The following is an 18,939-nucleotide window of genomic DNA, read 5'->3' as shown; positions in this document are numbered from 1 at the left end:
CTAGTCTTCAGATTTCTTTTATTGTTAATTAGTGATCTAATTAACTAGATCTCTAGCCCACTCAAAACATTTTAACAGTATAAATTCTTCATTGCTGTGGCAATACAGGATCCCATTAACAAACACCACTGGTGATTTTCAGTAAGAAGTGGCAAACAAAAAAACCAGTATAGTTTACACTACTTTTACATTAAAAGAAATGAAGTACTTTTACTTTATTTTCTATATATTTTCTTCCAAAGGATAAAATGAAAACAGGAGAAATACTATTAATACCATTTTAAAGTTGAGTTTAAATGAAGTTATCTATAATTGGATAAAGAAATTTGGCTTTTTAAAGTGTATGCCTTGAAAATGGGCCAGAAAGTCATTTGTGCATTTTACTTCTTGACAGTAATCACTTTCAATATTCTGTAAAGGTACCCAGGAGACAAGTAGAGATGTTTGGTAGTGAACAGTAAAACATAATCAGTCTTCAGGAAGACAGTTAAAATTACTGATCTGTGACATCTCACATGTTCAAGTCAATTAAATATGATTAACGACTACCTGGGCTGATGTGCAATGTTGCTCTTTTGGTATATATACAGGGAAAAAAGACTACAGATATTTACTCACCCTCCTCCTTCATATTCATGTGCAGATGTGCCTTGGAGTATGAACATATGTTCAGAAAATGGTTTGAGGATAGGGAAGGAATTGCTGAAACCCAGGAAACTATAGAAGCTCTGCAAGTTTCCTGCTGCCTAAAAATCTGCTAAGCCTTTACCGCGGGGGGGGGGGGGGAATCTAGACTCTGGATAATTTCTTATATGTTCTCTTTCTGATGTTATAATGAGCGCCATGCCAAAGCGGCAGCAAAGGTTTTGCCTACCTGAGCAGGTGGCGGTGGTTGTTGAACAAAGCCCTGGGGTGGCGGCTGCAGCACTTGCTGGGACACTGGTGGACCTGAACCCGTGAAGCCTCCTGGGGGAAGCTGCTGACTTGGGGAAGCCATGATGTAACCCGTCTGCTGGGCAGGCTGCTGCAAGATAGGCGAGGGGTACACAGGTCCAGAAGGCGATTCGGGGTTGTCTCCTGATGATTGACGACTTAAGCTCATCTGGTTAAACTGTGTTGTCATGTCATCTCGCTGCAGGGCAAAAGGCAGTAGAAAACGATGTGGACATGATGTCTGCAGTAGACATGTAAATCAGCAAAACAAAATAGGTTCAAATAGAGCACGAGGGGGACGGGAATCACTCAGTTCAAATAATGGTGCCAAATTTTGCATGGATATCTACAAAAATGGAGGCAATTAAAATGAAAATCACTACCAATGCTTTGACAAAGACTTTCAGACTGCAATGTGAATGGCATCACTTGGCACAGAAGCCAATTATTTTGGCTCTTACCCTGACCACCCTTTTTATTCCAAAAATGACAAGTAGGCTTTACAGTGTTCAAAAGAATACATTTTAAATATAAAGGGCATGAAAATAATGTTATGAATACCTCTTCCCCCAAACACAGAATTCCTCAGCCAAACATATGCTAGTAATTTCACCTGTATTTCAAAATGATCCCATGAGGAATTCAGTAGGATTCAGGTGCAGACCTTTTCCTTTTTGGACTGTTTTGAAAATCCAGGGTTGTAAACACAGAGAAGGTAAAAAAAAAAGCTAAGCCTTCAGTTGCTATTTCAAGGGTTTTTTATTCAGTGTTGGAAAGAAACAAGTACTTTATTTGACTGGAGGGGAAAAAAAAAAAAAAATCTATGGTAGGATGAACGTACCAAATAAAGTCAATGGACCTAAGTCTCATTACATGCTGGTAATGATACAAGGATTCTAGACAGTATCTGTTCAGTCTTGCAAAAAGATCCATAATAATCAACTCTCTCAAGCTTATTCTGTGAAGGTTGAAGATCTACAAATGTGGTTCTATGCATCTTCATTTGTGCCCATATCACAAGACTTTAAAATACTCAACATTAAAACATACTCTATATGGCAATACATCCAGCCTAAAACTTCACTGTGTGCTAATATGCAGATTAGAGTCCCTTCCTTACACCCCCCTCAAGGACAGGGAATGAGCACTATAAAAATGCTTTTCACTTAGAACATTCATGCTATTTTTTAAAAGAAGCTTCTTTGATTTTGTTTGCATCCCTGTGGCATTCATCCTCCAAAACCATCCTGTACAATGTATTTATTGGCAGGAAACTTCAAAATAGAAAAAAAAAAAAAGTTTGTTTGCGGAAAGCACTGCCAGAGACTGCACAGAGACTCACCCTCCCACTCTGAGAGCAGATACCATCAGCCAACATTTTAAACACTCCTGGCAGACCTTCAGGTGGTGTAGGGAAGTAATGCTATTAACTTTACCATCATCCTACATCCATATTCAGGCACATAAGTTGTCTGAAGTTGTTTCTTTAAAAAGCTAGGATCTTCGTTACCCAGATGGTGAATAGCTGCAAACAGATTCTATGAGAAACTTCACAGAGTCTGGAAAGTCTGGATTTGTACAATACAGACCAAGAGCTTCAAAACCATATAATTTATACATTGTGTGTATAATGTAATATGCATTGAAGACATTAATTCAGGTGACGTTTCACTATTAAATTAGCCACAAAAAATAACAGCCTTCCTATGACTGTCACTAGAACAACCTGAGATGCCTGCAAGACGCTTTTTTCAAGAGAATTAGCACTGAGATATGCAACTTCTGTTCAATGTGGAACATTTTTTATTGTCCTTTAAATGGTACTTCTCATCTACTAGGCATTAACAACTTTATTTTAGCTGCAAGGATTCATTCAGCTTTATTTCCATCTCTTACTATAACTACATGACATCTCTACCTAAGGAAAAAAAAATCAGTCGTAAACAAGATTACCAAAGCAAAAGAGAAAAATAACAGAAAAAAATCTTGTAGTGCCTCTTAAAATGTCAGCTTCATTTTACAACAATATAATCTTAGTCCTGTAAGCACCAAGCCAGATTCAGACTCCAGAAGAGCACTCTTAGTTATTTTTATTATACATGTCCACTGGTGCTTTGCCATGATGCATAGCGTACCACACCTTCTGCAGCTGGTTCACCACTACTTTGTTTTCCAAGTGCTCTGGTATCATCAGGGGGTGAAATCAGGCAGTGGATTTAGTATACTGATAAAATAATATAAAATAATGATTTCTAAAGGTCTCTTCTCCAGTCTTTGATGACATGAAAGGGGGATAACCCAAATCTCAAATGCTCAAGTTAAGCAGTTTAAGCTCCCTTAACACAAGGTGGGGAGACACAAGCTCCTATCACAGGCACAACAAAAAATTTTTCTGGTAGCTCTGCTAATCAGGTAGAGAGCCCTGCTCCTAACATCATCCTCCAGGTTAGATAACCAGAATCAGTGGGAACACCCTTACAAAATGCTTGTCAGTACCAAAAGTGTTAAGGCAAATGGGGCTCTCATGTGGGACACTCCTCACAATGCTCCCCAGAGGCTCTCAGGCATACTCATGCTCACACACCCAACTTCAACTTAAAGGAAAAAAAAATATCTTTAGTACCACAGAAAACTGCTGCGTTGGAGAGACTGGCAGGAGATGCTGGGGAGGATAAGAAACTGCTGGATATTGGACTGACTGAGAAGATGGCTGCATTGCCTGAACAGGCTGCAAAATAAACACAGTGCAAGACAATAAATACAACCTACTTAGAGAGAGATAACAATAACAACCACCACCACCTCTGTTACTGAGAACAAAGGTCTCAAACAGAGCTCTGGAAATGCAGGTGACTCATCGCCAGCCCAAGTACAAGAGGTCAGGTACTGCAATTTTAGTCTTCATTTTAGCATTATATCAAACAATTCTTTATTACAGATTTTTCTGCCTTTTTTCATATATTTGATGGATGTTAGATTAAATAAAGTCACAGCTACACCTTCTTATTACTGATGTGAGGCAAAGCCAAATTATGATTCTACATTTAATTTACAGAGATAAAATGAAAGAGCAGCACAGTATAAGTGTATATATGAATTTTGCTGATAATGACTATTTAACTCCAAGTGTCATAGGCAAAGGAATAATGATTGTAAAGCTGCTTTGGCAGAACACAATAGCTAAAAAAATTGACAAAGAACAGGCTGTGAATTAGCAGACAGGCCATCAGCTTGGCGCAGATGTTTATCTAAGCGAAAGAACAATATTCTACAGCACCATTACCTTGGAATAGCTTTACTATTCCTTTCATTTCAATCTCTCATTTAACTTGAGTTTACAGGGGTTTAGTACTGCCTCCATCTTCTGAAACTGCTAAGACCAAATCAAGAAATAAGTACCCCAAACACGTAAGTCCAAACCTAGTAAAATCAAAGCAACTTTGCTGAATTTAAACATTATATTTCAGGGTAACCTGGGATGAAAGTGTGCCAAATTATAAAGCCACACAAGAAGCACAGTACGTTTTGGCTACTCTGCGAGTAAGCAGGATGTAAGATTCTTGCTTGGGTAGTTCCCTCTGCCTGCTCTGCTCTGGGAAAGCAGGCACACAATCCACAAAATTAAGTTTGAACCAGACCCAAACCCTGCTGCCCATGATCATCCATGTGCCACGGCCAGCCCAGGGGCCAGAGAGCCAACATACCGTGGCACTGTGCCCAAACTACGCTGCTCTTCCGCTCTCCTGCTGTAGCTCTGGAGCTTCTAGGTCAGAGCAGGGTCATGGCCACAAAATGGGGTGCAGGCAGAAGATTCATGATCTGGGGTAGGGGTGCTCAGAGAGCGAGCTACACATGGACCAGGCCTGATATAAGAGTTTGTAGAGCCCAGAGCCCTGTGTTGTACCTGACTCTTTGATTCAACCCCGTTGCTGTTGAAAGGGACAGGGAAAGGTCCCCAGCTCTTTGGAGAGAACTGCACACTGCACAAGTTAGAGAATGATTGTTTCAGCTTTCATTTATGGGTGATTTTTGCAAAATCAATTTATGTAGACATACACCAGCTGATGTAACGGTGCTTTTCAAAATGAAACCATCCTTTAGATGGAATTGAAAAAGGTATCTTCCCTCTCCATCTGTTTCATCCATGTTGAAAATACAGATCATGGGCCCCATTTGTTTTGAAAGAAAAGAATATTCTGCTATTTCATCTAGCTGCATCCTTCCCTCCTACCATTTAGGTTGTCCTTTGCATCCCTGAGAGCTTCTTCCCTTTTTCCAATGGTCACCATACCTACCTGTGTGACAAGGTGACTTGCCATTTGCTGCTGTGCCTGTTGAACCTGCTGAGGCTGCTGGGATGAAGGCTGCTGCTGAGACTGTCCCACCATCTGGCTCCTCATCGTCTGCTGGCCACTGGGAGGATTGTATATTGCCGGTGTCCCATCAGGATTTACAAACGGTTGACCTGAAACAAAACACCCTGCCTTTGACAAACACTTTTAAGAATGTACTTACTGTTTTCTGTATGAAATCATACAACCTTACTTTAACTGATTGCACTTTAGCTGACCTGCTGCAATAGTAAAGTGCTCATCATTCTCAATGCCTCATTACAGTATCAGCCATCTTTTTTGTCTTTTTTTCAGGCAAGGCAGGCAGCACATATTTGTTTTGGCAGTATGACTTTTCAAGGAATGGGTGGAAGGTTACCATGGCTATAAGATGATTCAGATGCTATGGTTTCTTGAAGTCATTCAACAATGAATCAATGAATACTAAAATTGAACTCTGGAGCAAACACTGGAGATAGATAATATTCATGTACATTTTATTGCCACACAATAGCAGCTAAATGTACACAACTACTCCTGACATGCTGAAGTTTGTGGGGAAAGGAAAAAACCAAACCCACCCTTGTTACTGATTTATTTACACATTCTAATAACACAGTATTGTACTTTTGAGAGCTGTGCCCTGTGTAATTAGAGGAGGCAGCACTAGAAATTATCAAGGAAGAAACACTTAAAAAGTCTTTGAAAACCTCTTATATACAGGACAAAATCTGTCCAAATTTCTATTAAGTTGTTGAACTCTTTGCTTTAGATATTTCAGCTGGGGATAGCAACCTTGCAAAAGTGATGTTTTTTTAAAAAAATGTAAAAAAGATATTTCTTTGCAGGGAAAATGTTTTCCATGACCTCTGTTGTATTTTTTACTTCCATCATAAATTCATAAACCAAAGGAATTACAGATGTTTCCATGAGAAAAAAAGGAATTCTAGCAATGAAGTGATAACATTTAAAGCTGGTAGCTAAAGTGTGAATATCTGAGGTAAAAAGGGAGATCTGGAGGAGTTCGGTGACTGTGAGATCAAGAGTGAAATAATAAAATTCTGATCGATATACCCCAAGAATCTCTACCTGTTCTATCTACTCCTCAGCCTTTCAGTTCTTCCATCTTATTAATCATGGTTTGAAATGTATGAGGAACTAAAGAAACCTTGCCTTCTCTCTCTAAACCATCAAGACTTTCTGGATGAAGTCACCATATTATACCGGGCATGTCACATTTGCAGTGAGAAAGGTCACGATTAGGGTGAGTGGAAGAGAAACACAGGACAGTTCCGTCCACTAGCTGATTTCCTGCTTCTTGCTGTGAACACACTGGACGACAGTGGCATGGACTCCCTAGAGTTGGGAGTCTCAGGCTCCACAAGTACCTTAGGAGACTGCAGAAGTCAGACTGAGTGAGTGGGGTAATAGGCTCCCAAAGCCTGCACCAGAAGCTCAAGGGAAGCCATAAGGAGTGTTTCCCATGGCTTAGTGAAGGATGATGGAACTGAACGAGAACAGGTCCAGCAATGCTTTTAAAGATGAAAAAAAAAAGACCTTTCATGAAGAAATCTTGAAATAAGAAATGAAAAGGAGAGATCAGATGGTAACAGGGAAGACATTCGTAAGTTATAAACTGTGGCCCTGATAGAAGGGCAAAGATTGCGATGTCATTTAAAGGAGTAAGAATGAAAAGTAAATGCTCTCAAATTGTCAAAGGGGTTAAGTCAGAGAACATGTCAAGAGGAATCCTTTAAAGGGTAAAACAGGCTGGTGAAGCAGGTGAAACAGAGAATAAAACAGCATAGGCACATAAACAGTCCTTTTCCAAAGCAAGTAAGAAGCTTCTCTATCTGGGGAAGTAGAAGGGTAAAACAGAGAAGAGGAAACAAAGGAAGTTGCAGATATGGAAAAGAAAGTGTGGATTGCCAACACCTGAGAAGGAGCTGAGAGGTATAATCAGAGCAGGGAGATACTGACAGCATCTGTAGATGCCATTAGAGGCTTGCACAGCCAGTGACTATGTAGTGTGAAAGGAAGCAAAGATCATTAAAGGACACAGTGTTATGATCAAAAGAGAAAAAGATTGAAAGTAGCCACTCTGCAAGAGGAGAAGAAAGAGCTAAAGAATGGTGTTACATAGGGAAAGAAAATCTATTCATTACAGGAAACAAAGATCCTTTTTCCTTTTCTTTAAACTGTCTTCGCTTCATCTATGTTTCTGACAGCATCCATCACTTTGATAGTCAATCACAGCATCCAGCAATCTAAGTCTCCTCCCTACGGAGCTTCCTTTGTAATGTTACCTAATAAGATGCAAAGATTCTGAGCCCAAAGAGTGGCAAATCTGCAGCATGTATTTTGCTGCATGTTAAAAACACAGTAGATGCTGCAGTATAGCCTGACTTCCATCACAGGTACCGGTGTGAAGCTATATATGTGAGGCAAGAATTTCAGTCTTTAAAAGAATCTGCTCCCTCTGTTCTCTTTATTATGTATGTGTTTACAAGGGAATTACAAAAACAAAATATGGGGTTTGAAATAAACACAAAATGCTATATACACAAAACAACTTGCTTCCTGAATATTAAACATACTAACACACACGGAGCTCTCGATGATGCCTCTGCAGACAATGAGGCATGCTAGAAAGGAAGATGAGGTGCTCTGGTCTGGTGACACTATTGAAAGGCATTACACCTATAGCTGAAAAAGACTCCCTAGGTACCAGGATAAAATATGAGCTAGCTGCTGCAAATTGCTAAATTGACAAAACAGATGTAGCACATGTTCCTCTTAAACACCTCTTCTGACTTGCAAGTGTGATGAGTTCCTGCCACCACACTTGCCGTGGCCAGGAATGAGCACAGCATAGCCACAAAATGCCACCTCCTGTATTAACCAAGAAGTTCCAGTGTTAGAGACAGAACCGCCAACTGCCAGAACAAAAGAAAATTGTAAATTAATAAGGACGGGTTTTGTCATATGCCCACCTCCCATGATGTCCTCTCCCCTAATTGAGCTTTTAAGAAATGTCCAAAATCCCCATTTATGCCGACAGTATTAGGCTCTCATGTCAATAATGTAATAGCTTGAAAAAAGTACACATAAATAATAAAGTTTTTAGAAAAGTACAAGTTTGTGCAAGATACTAAGTCACCTCTCTGGAAAGAGCTTATCACATTTGAATCTAAACAAACAAGAACTCTCTGATTATATATCCTGATACTGATCTGATCAGCCCCAGATACTACTATCTCTGAATATCTGTGGAAAGCTTAGTTTAATAGTTCATCAAGGCTGTGTTTTTTCTTAAATGCTGCAACTTTCAGTTTTTCTTGCCTGAATCATGACACCAGAAAAAATTGTTTTAGTAGTGGACTTACAAATAAGCTTTATGCATTTGCACCAAAATACTAGAACACAGGGGTGTAATATAGATAAAAAACTGGTTATAAACAAAATTCCCCCAGTAAAAAGCTCCTGACTTCTCTATTAAGGACTATGAAAAAATAACTTGGAGTTCAACTCTCAGCTCCCACTATAATGGAAAATACATTTCACTGTAGGCTTTTTTATTTTAAACCCAGCATAACTCAGCTAAGGTTAACAGCACAGGTAGTCATGGTCACTTAAATAGTCCAAATCACTGAAGAAGCATCACACTCTCAACCTCCCTGAGCCTTTTTTATGCTGTCAGTACAATACTGTGGGGAGTAATAGTGTACCATGATCTGGACTTCAGCTGGACCAAGGAGGTAACAAAATTGCCTTAAACTTTCAGCAAGCACTCAGGTTCAAACTGAGTGGTTTCTGTCGTGTCCACAGTGCTTGCGTGACTGCATGTGCCCCATTTGTGCGCTGCTAACTATCAGGAATTGAAGAGATTACAACTTCCTCTTCTGATTTAAATACAATTCCTAATCATATCACTCACATAACAAAATTAACGCTGAAGTGCTAATTCAAATGCAGTCTTTAAGCCTTTTGAAATTCCGCTGTTAAGCACAATGTCTAAGACTTTGACATTGTATTTCGGTCGCACCGTATCTCAGCATGCTTGATATGGAAGAGTATCTGTCCTTACGGAAGCTAATGGGATCTCAGAGGATTCACAGCCAAGGAGTGCCAGGATTTTACAAGATGAATATCCTGTCTGGGACCACATGACTATGTTTTGTATCACTCTCCACCAGCTATGTCACAACAGCCTCAGAAAGTCAACACAGCTTTGCCTGCAGATTGGAAAAAACAACCTGCCAAATATAATTTCTGTGTGTGTTTGCTACGTGTTTCCTCATAAAGTGCCTCAAGGAAAATATCTCTAGAAACAAGAAATCTGGCAATTCCCCAGATGACATCAGAAACACTGAAGGGTAGTACCAGGCAGGAGAGCATCGTACTGACCTGTGTGAGGGTTGAGAAGGATACTGCCAGGCGGTATCCCTGCAGCTTCAAGTGGAAGAATGATATAGCTGGTGTTGCTGGGGGCCACCTGGCCACTCATCCCATTCTCAGGGTAGGACACGCTGCCTGAATTGCTGGCTGTCACCCCGGGGACAAGAGATGCACTTTGGAGAGGCTGATGTAGTCGTGACAGTGATCCTGAGGAGCCAGCGCTGCTGGAAGACTCTGAGCCTAATGGAGAGACACAACCACAGGGGGTAGGGTTACAAGGGACCCCAGTTCCCATCAGACACAGCACGTATGCAAGGACAGACTTCACAGACAGAAAAGGCAAGCACTAGTTCATGTCCAGCTGGTAGGAGTGGGGTTTTCACTCCCTACTGAGCTCGGTATCCAGTGGTATTTCTACAATTCAGAAGACTGCTTTCCTCCTGTAGCATCTGCTTCCAACTGTTCAGTAAGGAGATTTATCAAACAGAACAGAAAACGCTCAGCACGTATTTATAATGTCAAAGTATTGGTTCATAAGATATAAAAACTAAACACAGCGTTTGTAAATGAAAAAGAAAAAAACACACAAAAAAAGCATCAAACATTTTCTGTAAGAAAAAAAACAACCAGCAACTGAGTTGTCAGTCAAGTAACAAGGTAGCTATACCATATGTGTATTAACTTAAAGCTACCTAAGATGCTACCTAAGATTTTTGTCACTTTGGTTTTTCAACACCTAGTCTATTAAAATTGATCAATCAAGATAAATCAAATGTCCTAAAACACATCAGTGCCCAGAAGGACAGGGACAAGCATTATTTTAAAAACCAAATATAATTTCTAAACTTCAGAGATTTTACTTGAATAGATTTCAATTTGCTTCACATAAAAATGACAGTAATCTCTGAAATTGTAAGGCTCAGATTAACATCTTCCTTAAAGCAGCATGTTAAGGCAAATACACAGGAGGTAGGACAGCAAATGTCCATATGGATGCTTCCTCCCAAAAGTAAAGTATCTTTTAATTGCAACTCACTTTATTTTACTTCTGTGCACTGTCTACGCATCTTACATTAATTACTAAACTCTTTAGTGCCTTTCTGCAGGTATAGGCTAAAGGAAAAGAGAGAACTCAGACTTATGGTTTAGAAAATTTCTTTCTTAAGAGGGCAAATTGCATCCCTTTATATTTGGGATACTACAGGAAAACCCTGTAGTAGACCGCTTACAGCCTCCGATTAATTTTCAGTCAAATCCATATTGGAAATAATTTATTTCCTAATAATTAGAGCAAAACAGGTTTCTTCTGAAGAAATCACACCAGCATCCTGTTACTTAACAGGGGGTCTTTCTGCAGATTACTGTGGATTGCTGCGTAAAACACACTTATCCATCTTCTTCAAACTGCCATTCATATGGTAGCTATTACAGAGACAGTCCTCTTTATCAGCTGTGCACTATTTGCCATTAGCAGGACCCTAAATCCACTTCTCCAGTATCTAATCAAGAAAGTAATAGAGATTTCATGAGAAATGTTTAATTTCTATAAATACACTTCAAAGTTGTATTAGTTGCTACATTTTTTCCCCTCCTTGTAGACTGAGTTTGGAAATTTAGAAAGTTATTCCTGCACGGATAGCTTTATTTATTAGATCATTTCAGATTTCAGTATTTCTACAAGTTGAAGAGATATTCCTGCAGGTCATCCTCATCAAGTCACAAGCAGTATTTGGCATCTACTTCGACAATGTAAATGCAACCATCGGAGTTTAATTGTCCTTCTACAGCAGTTACTGGGTCATATCCTGCATTTCCCTGGCCCTTCTACATGCTCTTCATGTTGCTTATTTGAGCTCTTGATTTACTTTCTGCGCTTTCCATCACCTATTGAATTCAATGGGTTAGAAAGCAACCTGGAGATGCAGGAGTGGTGATGAGTTTTCATAAACCTCCCATTATTTCTAAGCATGTAAGGAGTATCAAGCCTTAATCAAGCCTGAACAAGAAGTTCAGACTTCTCTCTTTTTTGTGCTATCCTGAAAAAATGCCGTTAGTGTAAAAGAAGACTGCAGCTCTGACATTCAATTGTTTTTCTCTTTTCCCCCTTTGAGCTGTTTTTATGGCAGAATCACAGATTGATCTTTACCAGCTTCTGATTGTTAAAAGCCAAAGGACTTCAATGAAGTCATATGCACTCATCAAATGGTAGGCAGAAGCAGTGGAAAAACCTCTGGAGCTATCACCACGCATTGGCCAAGGTGACAGCTTTTAAGGCAGCCATTTCAAAGATTTGAGATTTACTCTCCTATGTCAGTACATCAAGTTGCTGATTTTGAAAGAACACAAAGCACAAAACCATGTAAGTAAATTTCTGATTTTTTTTTTTTTTTAAATCCCATAAATTACTACTTAACCAATTTTGTCCCCATTTATCCTGTATAAGAGTAATCTATTTTATTTTTTGTCCATCACTACAACGTATTTACTATCATTTTAAGTTTAGATATATTAAGCCAAGTAAATTCCAACACTAACGTTTGGAAATTAACACCAATTAAATTTGTCTTTGTAGCTCTGATTAGCTGCTTTCACAGTGTCTAAATCTGGAATAAAAAACCACCACATAATGAATTCAGTACTGTAGCAAATGAAAAAAAAAAAAAAAAAAAAAGAACTATCTGACTTTATTCAGATTCATATTAAGAGATGTGTTGATAAAGACTTCTGAAAGGAACTTTGACTAAATGAGATTTTTGCCCCCATTACACAATCTAACCTCTTTTTTTCAGTATGTAATGATGGTTACTTCTAGATTCTTCTATAATTTTCTTGCTGCTTCACAGCTGACATAATAATAACCTTCATATTTTCATCACTTTCCATTAATATATTTTTAAAGTATTCTGAGTGATACAGCAGTTCAAAGAGTAAAAGAGAGACAGAAAAATCATCACAAATGCTTAATAGCTTAGAGGGTTTGCAGAGGGAGAGCATGGAGGTACCATTAATTTTCCAATATTCTAAGCACTAGTGAGTGATGCAACACATCTGGCTCTGTTTTCTTTGGGTCAGCATTCAGTAGCTGATTACTTTGAACACTGCTCATCCAACTTTCTGAGCCCAAGGTAAATTATTCCTTTCTTATCAACTGGACTTTCAAGATCTACCTGCTTCTTGCTCCAGGTGGTCAGTTTTTCAGGAACAGTAGAGCACTGATCACCTCTGATTCTTGGCTTAGGAATATTTGTTTGCTACTTTTGTAAGTCACTTGCATTTCTGTATACTAGAATGTATGTAGGTTTTTTATTATAATCGTATCTGCTCATGTGAACACAATTATTTCTCTGCAAGCTACACTTCTAAAAATAAGATTAATTTTTCAGCACAGTTGGCTGGCAGGAACAGTATGACTGGAAGCAGTTGGCCTATGACTTAAGGCCCATACATCAACATACCTACACTTTCTCTTGGACTCACATGATCCATCAGGCTAATGCCCAATTAAAAGAAATTCATTTCCAAAACTTGGAGACAAAATTATAATTTTCAGGATTCTTTATAAATATAAAAAAGTTTATGTATTGAAATGCCTGCAGTATAATCCGCTACTCCTGTTGGGGAAAGACATGAACACCTCACAGGAGAGATTACACTGTGGCTCCAATTACTTAGAGCCCCACCAAGGAAGTTAATGATGCCTACAGATCTGTATCAACACAGCTGATACCCCAATGCAGACAGCTTTTTGTAAATGATGAAAAAAGAAGCACACTCCAATAAATGTGCATTCCACTGAATGGAAAATGCATTAAGAGAAGCCAAAGATGCAACAGTTACATCTTTAAAGTCTTCCAGCAATTATTTAAATAGATATGTAGATACACAGAGAACATTTCTTTGAAACACGACTTCCCTCCTAATAATGTATAACGAAACGTGTTGTAATGTCTCAACAAAAATAGCATGGTAGTTGATGAGCTAGATTTTCTCTTCATGGATTTGTTAGAGAATGAACAGGTACATCTTTGATGCCTACAGGGGCATTATTTCACTTACCACTGTATATGTTTATTCAAACCTGGCAAGTCCACTATATTACTGGAAGTTTAAAACTAACTCACGTTTTGTATGATGTCTTAAGTTGTAGGAGTGCAATCTGATTGCAATTTGTTAAATTATTAACTCCCCAATCAATATTGAATTATAGCTTAATCCATCTACTAACAGAATAACAGAGAAGAAAATTTTATTTACAATATACAATCTGTGCTTTTCAATGGAACAGGACTTTCTAACCAATCAACAGGTGCATGAAAGCAATCATCAGAACCAGTAAGATAATCATGTAATGGGTTTCAAAGAGCCCCTCTTGTGAAGTTTGAAAGAATGAAGTAACATAATTCCTTTGCCAAACTCTAATTCCCATGCAGCTGAATGCAATTAAAAGTCTAAGACTGACACTACTTGGACTCTACTGCAGAGAACAGCATGTTCTATGATCTGTCTTTGCCTAAGGGGAGGCTAACACCTTTCTGTACTTCAGTTTCTGTTTGTCTGCTGTGTACCATTAACTACTGATTTATCAGAAGTTAAGGTTAAGAGCAGAACATTTCATTTTGGTGACAATATTAAGAGTGATCCAGAAAGGCTACAATGATAATATTGTATCACTGTATATACTCTCAAAGGCAGCTGTGAGCCATGTGTGAAAATCCTGAAAGTTTTAATATTCCCATGCTCAAGAAGCATGTTTGACAATGCTTCTGGATGACTGTCATATATGTAGAATATTTTTCACATTTAAAATGGTCATAAACATTTTCCATCATTCAGCCAATGAAGAACGTTTTGACCAACTAATGACTTCAGACTGACTTCATATATCCTGTAAGACAAAAATTTAAAAAAATTATTTCTGTAAATCATAAAGCACTTCAGAGAACAGACCAGTACTTTCTGCAGAGGAGAAAGAGTAGAATTGGTGCCTGCCAGGCTCTGCCACACTGCCAGGACAGTGTGCCTAAAATTTTGTAGCTATACCTCTGCAATCCCATTTCAATCACTGTAGTAAAGACAATAGAAAATAAACGAAGTCCCCCAAATAAAACCACGATCAAGATTTAAATGCATATTGAGCTACGGACCACCCAGCACTGCCTATGACTGGAGTACAGAGTAATGAAGATCTAATGCAAAACATACACAATGAAGTGTTGCTTGGCACCTAATATACCTTAGAAAACATATGCAAAAAGCACGTGGGGGCTTTGACAGCTGTATGAATGCACTCAGCATTTTTTGGTGAAGGAAGAACACTTTATCAAGATATATTTTTCCATTATTTTTTGAACAGTCATTCTTTTCTGCTTTAATGCCATTCAGTAACATTTTAGAGAGAAGGATAGAAATAGTGATTATGATATTATTTCCTATGACTTTCCTCAGGCTGACTGACAGTTTGACTTTGTGTCCTGGCTTTGAAGGTGTAAGTTTGTTTTGACATACAGCTTTGCTCTTTTTCCCCACCCCTTTCTTTTATTTTGTTTCTTTTTTACTCGTTCTGTGCCTCAACTAGCTTTTACATTTAAACACTTTGCTTAAAAAAGGTCAAAGCACTTATAATATGTAATTGCTCTGCAAAGAACATGGAATTTTAATATCAATGATGTTTTAAAAATGTATTATAAGGGCTTTCATTTGAAAGCAATTTTGGCTTTGGTGCATATGGAGTGCAGATGCATTTACAAGTATTGGCATGCTCCTTTAACACATTTTCTGAGAGCACCCTTTAATATGCCTGTTTTTAACACTAAAATGGCTACTTGAAAGTATTACTATTTTGCACTTAGGTGTCTCAATCCTCCAAACTGGATTTCCCTAACACCATTTTAAATGCTCTGCACTTCTGCAATACAATGCTGCAGAGAAACATATTTACCTTCACTCTACTGAAAATAAACGACATGAAAAAAGTATACCAGGAACCTGTGCCTCCTCCCCAATTCATGTATATCAAATTGAGTTCTGATGCAATGGATAGATTCATGGGAGGCAAAGAAATCTGGAGGTAAATACTTCAGGCCCCACTGTATAGCCTATTCAGCCTTTACACAAACAAAAAACACAGGAGGGTGTAGTTTCTAAACTACATACACACTGGTTTTGCTATGTTGTATATGCTCATGCTCAGGAACAAGCCAGAGGTAAACAACTATACTCCACCAGTTTTCAAAGTCATTCATGTCTTAATTCCATAGGATTTCACATACAGAAGGATAGAGTAAAACTGAAGGAGAAAATTATCTTAGCAAGGGATCCTAGTGGGTCCCTTCCAACTTGAGATATTCTGAGAATCTGAAGATAATAAACCCAGTATTTGTCTAGGGTCTCAAAACACAAAACAGAAGCATTAAGAAGAAGAGGGAGAAATTTCCAAAAGCTTCCAGCAGATTTATGACCTGCAGTGTTTGAAAGAGGAGCTTTCCAACCAGTCAGGTTCCTTAACAGCTGTGAAATGTAACGAATGTGCAGAGCTGGGGGAAAAAAAGGAACCTCAGGGGAGCAGAGAGAGCCACCAGGAGCCTGCATGACAGCGGCTGACAAGACCTGGGCAGGGCCAGGAGCAACGGGACAGGCCCGACAGGCAGACAGGGCACGTGATATGAGAATTCCCAGTCCTCTCTTCGTCTGCCTGAACACAGCAGCTTAAGGGACAGGGGGAAACGGCAACAAGTTCCTGTCCAGTGCACCAGGCGCCTCCTCTGTGACTGCCCCACCTTCCCGGCTGCCCTTGTGTAATGGGTACAAGGATCTTCAAGTGGAACCAAGTAGTGATGAGGACGATGGTTCCTCTAGCTTGGACGGTCTTGGTGAGGTCAAGTTGGCCTATGTCCTGTACCAAAACTCCTCCCATAAAGAAGAAAAGACAGGTCATTGTCACAGGAGACTCCCTTCTGAAGGGAACAGAAGGCCCACTATACAGACTTGACCCACTTCTTAGGGGAGTCTGATGCTTCCTTAGAGCCTGGGTTAAAGATGTGAAGACAAAACTTCCTACCCTAGTACAGCCCTCAGATTACTATCCATTATTGATTTTTCAGGCAGGCAGAGATGAAAGTTGCCACAAGAAGTCTGATGGCAATCAAGAGACACTTCAGGGCCTTGGGATGACTGGTGAAGGGATCAGGAGCACAAATAGTGTTCTCTACCCTTCCATTTGCAGGGAATGATGTGGGAAGAAATAGGAAGAGCCAGCAGATCAATACCTGGCTCCAAGCCTAGTGTTATCAGCAGAATTTTGATTTTTTTCATCATGGGTCAGTCTACATGACACCATGCCTGCTGGCAACACATTGGGTACACCTGTCTCAAAGGGGGAAAAGGATCTTTGCATGTGAGTTAGCTGGGCTCACTGAAAGAGCTTTAACCAGATTTGAAGGGGGAAAGGGATAAAACGAGGCTCACTAGAGATAAGCCTGGGGGCAGCACACCCATGTTTGAGGGACGGTGTGCTAAGGAGGTCCTTCGGTCTGCCATCTCAAAGGATGTAGGGGATGGAGATCCACGCAGCAGCAGACACAGGGATTATAGATGTGTTAGAAACCATGGAACTGGCTGAGAATGGTCACTCAGGAATTAGGGCTTCTCCTCCAAAAATGGTGGTGGGATCAATAGCCCAACTGAAGTGTATCTACACCAATACACATAGCATGGGCAGCAAACAGGAGGTGGAAACCATTGTGCAACTAGAAAACTATGATGTAGTATCACAGAAACATGGTGGAATGACTCACACAACGGAAGTGCTGCAACAGATGGCTATAAACTCTTCAGAAGGGATGAGCAAGGAAGGAGATGGGGTGGGGTAGCCCTGTATGTTAGGGAGTGGTTTAGCTGTCTAGAGCTTGATAATGGTAACAATAGGGTTGAGGGTTTATGGATAAGAATCAGGGGGAAGGCCAAGAATGCAGATATCATGGTGGGACCATATGGAACACCCACCCAGGATGAAGAGGCAGATGAAATGTTCTGTAAGCAGCTGGGAGAAGCCTCTCAATCACTAGCCCTTATTCTCGTGGGGGATTTCAATTTAGCAGGTGTCTGCAGAGAGGAAACAGTGTAGGAGGTACCTGTAGTGTGTGGACGATAACTTCCTGACACAGCTGGTGAGGCAGCCAACTAGGGAAGGCACCCTCTGGACCTGTTGTTCGTGAACAGAGAATGACTTGTGGGTGATGTGATAGCTGCAGGTCATCTTGGGCACCGTAATCACAAAATGGGAGTTTTTGATTCTTGGAGAAGGAGGAAGGTTAGCAGAATTGCCACCTTGCGTTTCCAGAGGGCAGACTTTGGCCTGTTAAGGAGTCTGGTTGACAGAGTCCCTTGGGAGGCAGTCCTGAGGGGCAAAAGAGTCCAGGACATTTTTCAAGAAGGAAATCTTAAAGGCGCAGGAGCAGGCTGTTTCCATGTGCCAAAAGATGAGCCAACAACAAAGGCGGCCAGCCTGGCTGAACAGAGAGCTTTATCTGGAACTCAGGAAAAAAAAAGAGAGTTAATAAACTTTGGAAGAAGGGGCAGGCATTTCAGGAGGTCTACAGAGATGTCATGAGGTTATCCAGAGAGAAAATTAGAAGCGCCAAAGCCCAACTAGAACTTAATCCAGCTACTGACATAAAAGACAACAAAAAAAACGTTTCTAAAAATGCATTAGCAACAAAAGGAGGTCCAAGAAGAATCTCCATCCTTTGTGGGATGCAGGAGGAAACAGTGACAAAGGATGAAGAAAAGGCTGCGGTGCTTAATGCCTTCTTTGCCTCAGTCTTAATAGTAAGACCAGTCGGTCTCTGGGTACCAGCCCCCTGAGAAGAAAGACAGGGACAGGGAGCAGAATGAAGACCCCGTAATCCAAAGGTTAGCAACCTGCTACACCACTTAAAACACACAGAAGTCTATGGGCTCGGATGGGATCCATCCAAGGGTACTGAAGGAGCTGGTGGAAGTGCTCACAAAGCCACTTACAATCATTTATCATTAGGTCCCAGTTGGTTGGAGGTTAGCTGATGTGATGCCCATCTACAAGAAAGGTCAAAAGGCAGATCTGCAGAGCTACAGGCCTGTCAGTCTGATCTTGGTGTCAGGGAAGGTCATGGAGCAGATCATCTTCAGTGCCATCATGCAGCATGTACAGGACAACCAGGCAACCAGGCCCAGTCAGCGTGGGTTTATGAAAGGCAGGTCCTGCTTGACTAACCTGATCGCCTTCTATGACAAGGTGACC

General features: G+C 40.0%; 1 protein-coding gene across 15 annotated transcripts in view; it reads right to left on the bottom strand.

Annotated features, from left to right (window-relative positions):
- Positions 1–18,939, bottom strand: part of ARPP21 (cAMP regulated phosphoprotein 21) — a 143,485-nt gene that overhangs the window by 45,727 nt on the left and 78,819 nt on the right. For 7 of the 15 annotated variants that reach the window (XM_074900765.1, XM_074900764.1, XM_074900769.1 and 4 more), the window contains 4 exons: positions 9,672–9,902; positions 5,229–5,398; positions 3,557–3,661; positions 875–1,174 (listed from right to left, as the gene is read on the bottom strand). In XM_074900765.1, coding sequence (XP_074756866.1) covers positions 875–1,174; positions 3,557–3,661; positions 5,229–5,398; positions 9,672–9,902 — 806 coding nt within the window. The remainder of the gene's footprint in view (positions 1–874; positions 1,175–3,556; positions 3,662–5,228; positions 5,399–9,671; positions 9,903–18,939) is intronic. The other 8 variants (XM_074900770.1, XM_074900771.1, XM_074900772.1 and 5 more) reach the window with 2 other exon arrangements.

This window comes from Athene noctua, chromosome 2 (genome assembly GCF_965140245.1).
Source record: "Athene noctua chromosome 2, bAthNoc1.hap1.1, whole genome shotgun sequence".
In the NCBI taxonomy this organism is placed as follows: domain Eukaryota; kingdom Metazoa; phylum Chordata; class Aves; order Strigiformes; family Strigidae; genus Athene; species Athene noctua.
Note: the sequence above shows the minus strand (reverse complement) of the source record. Positions and strands in the feature narration are given on the sequence as shown.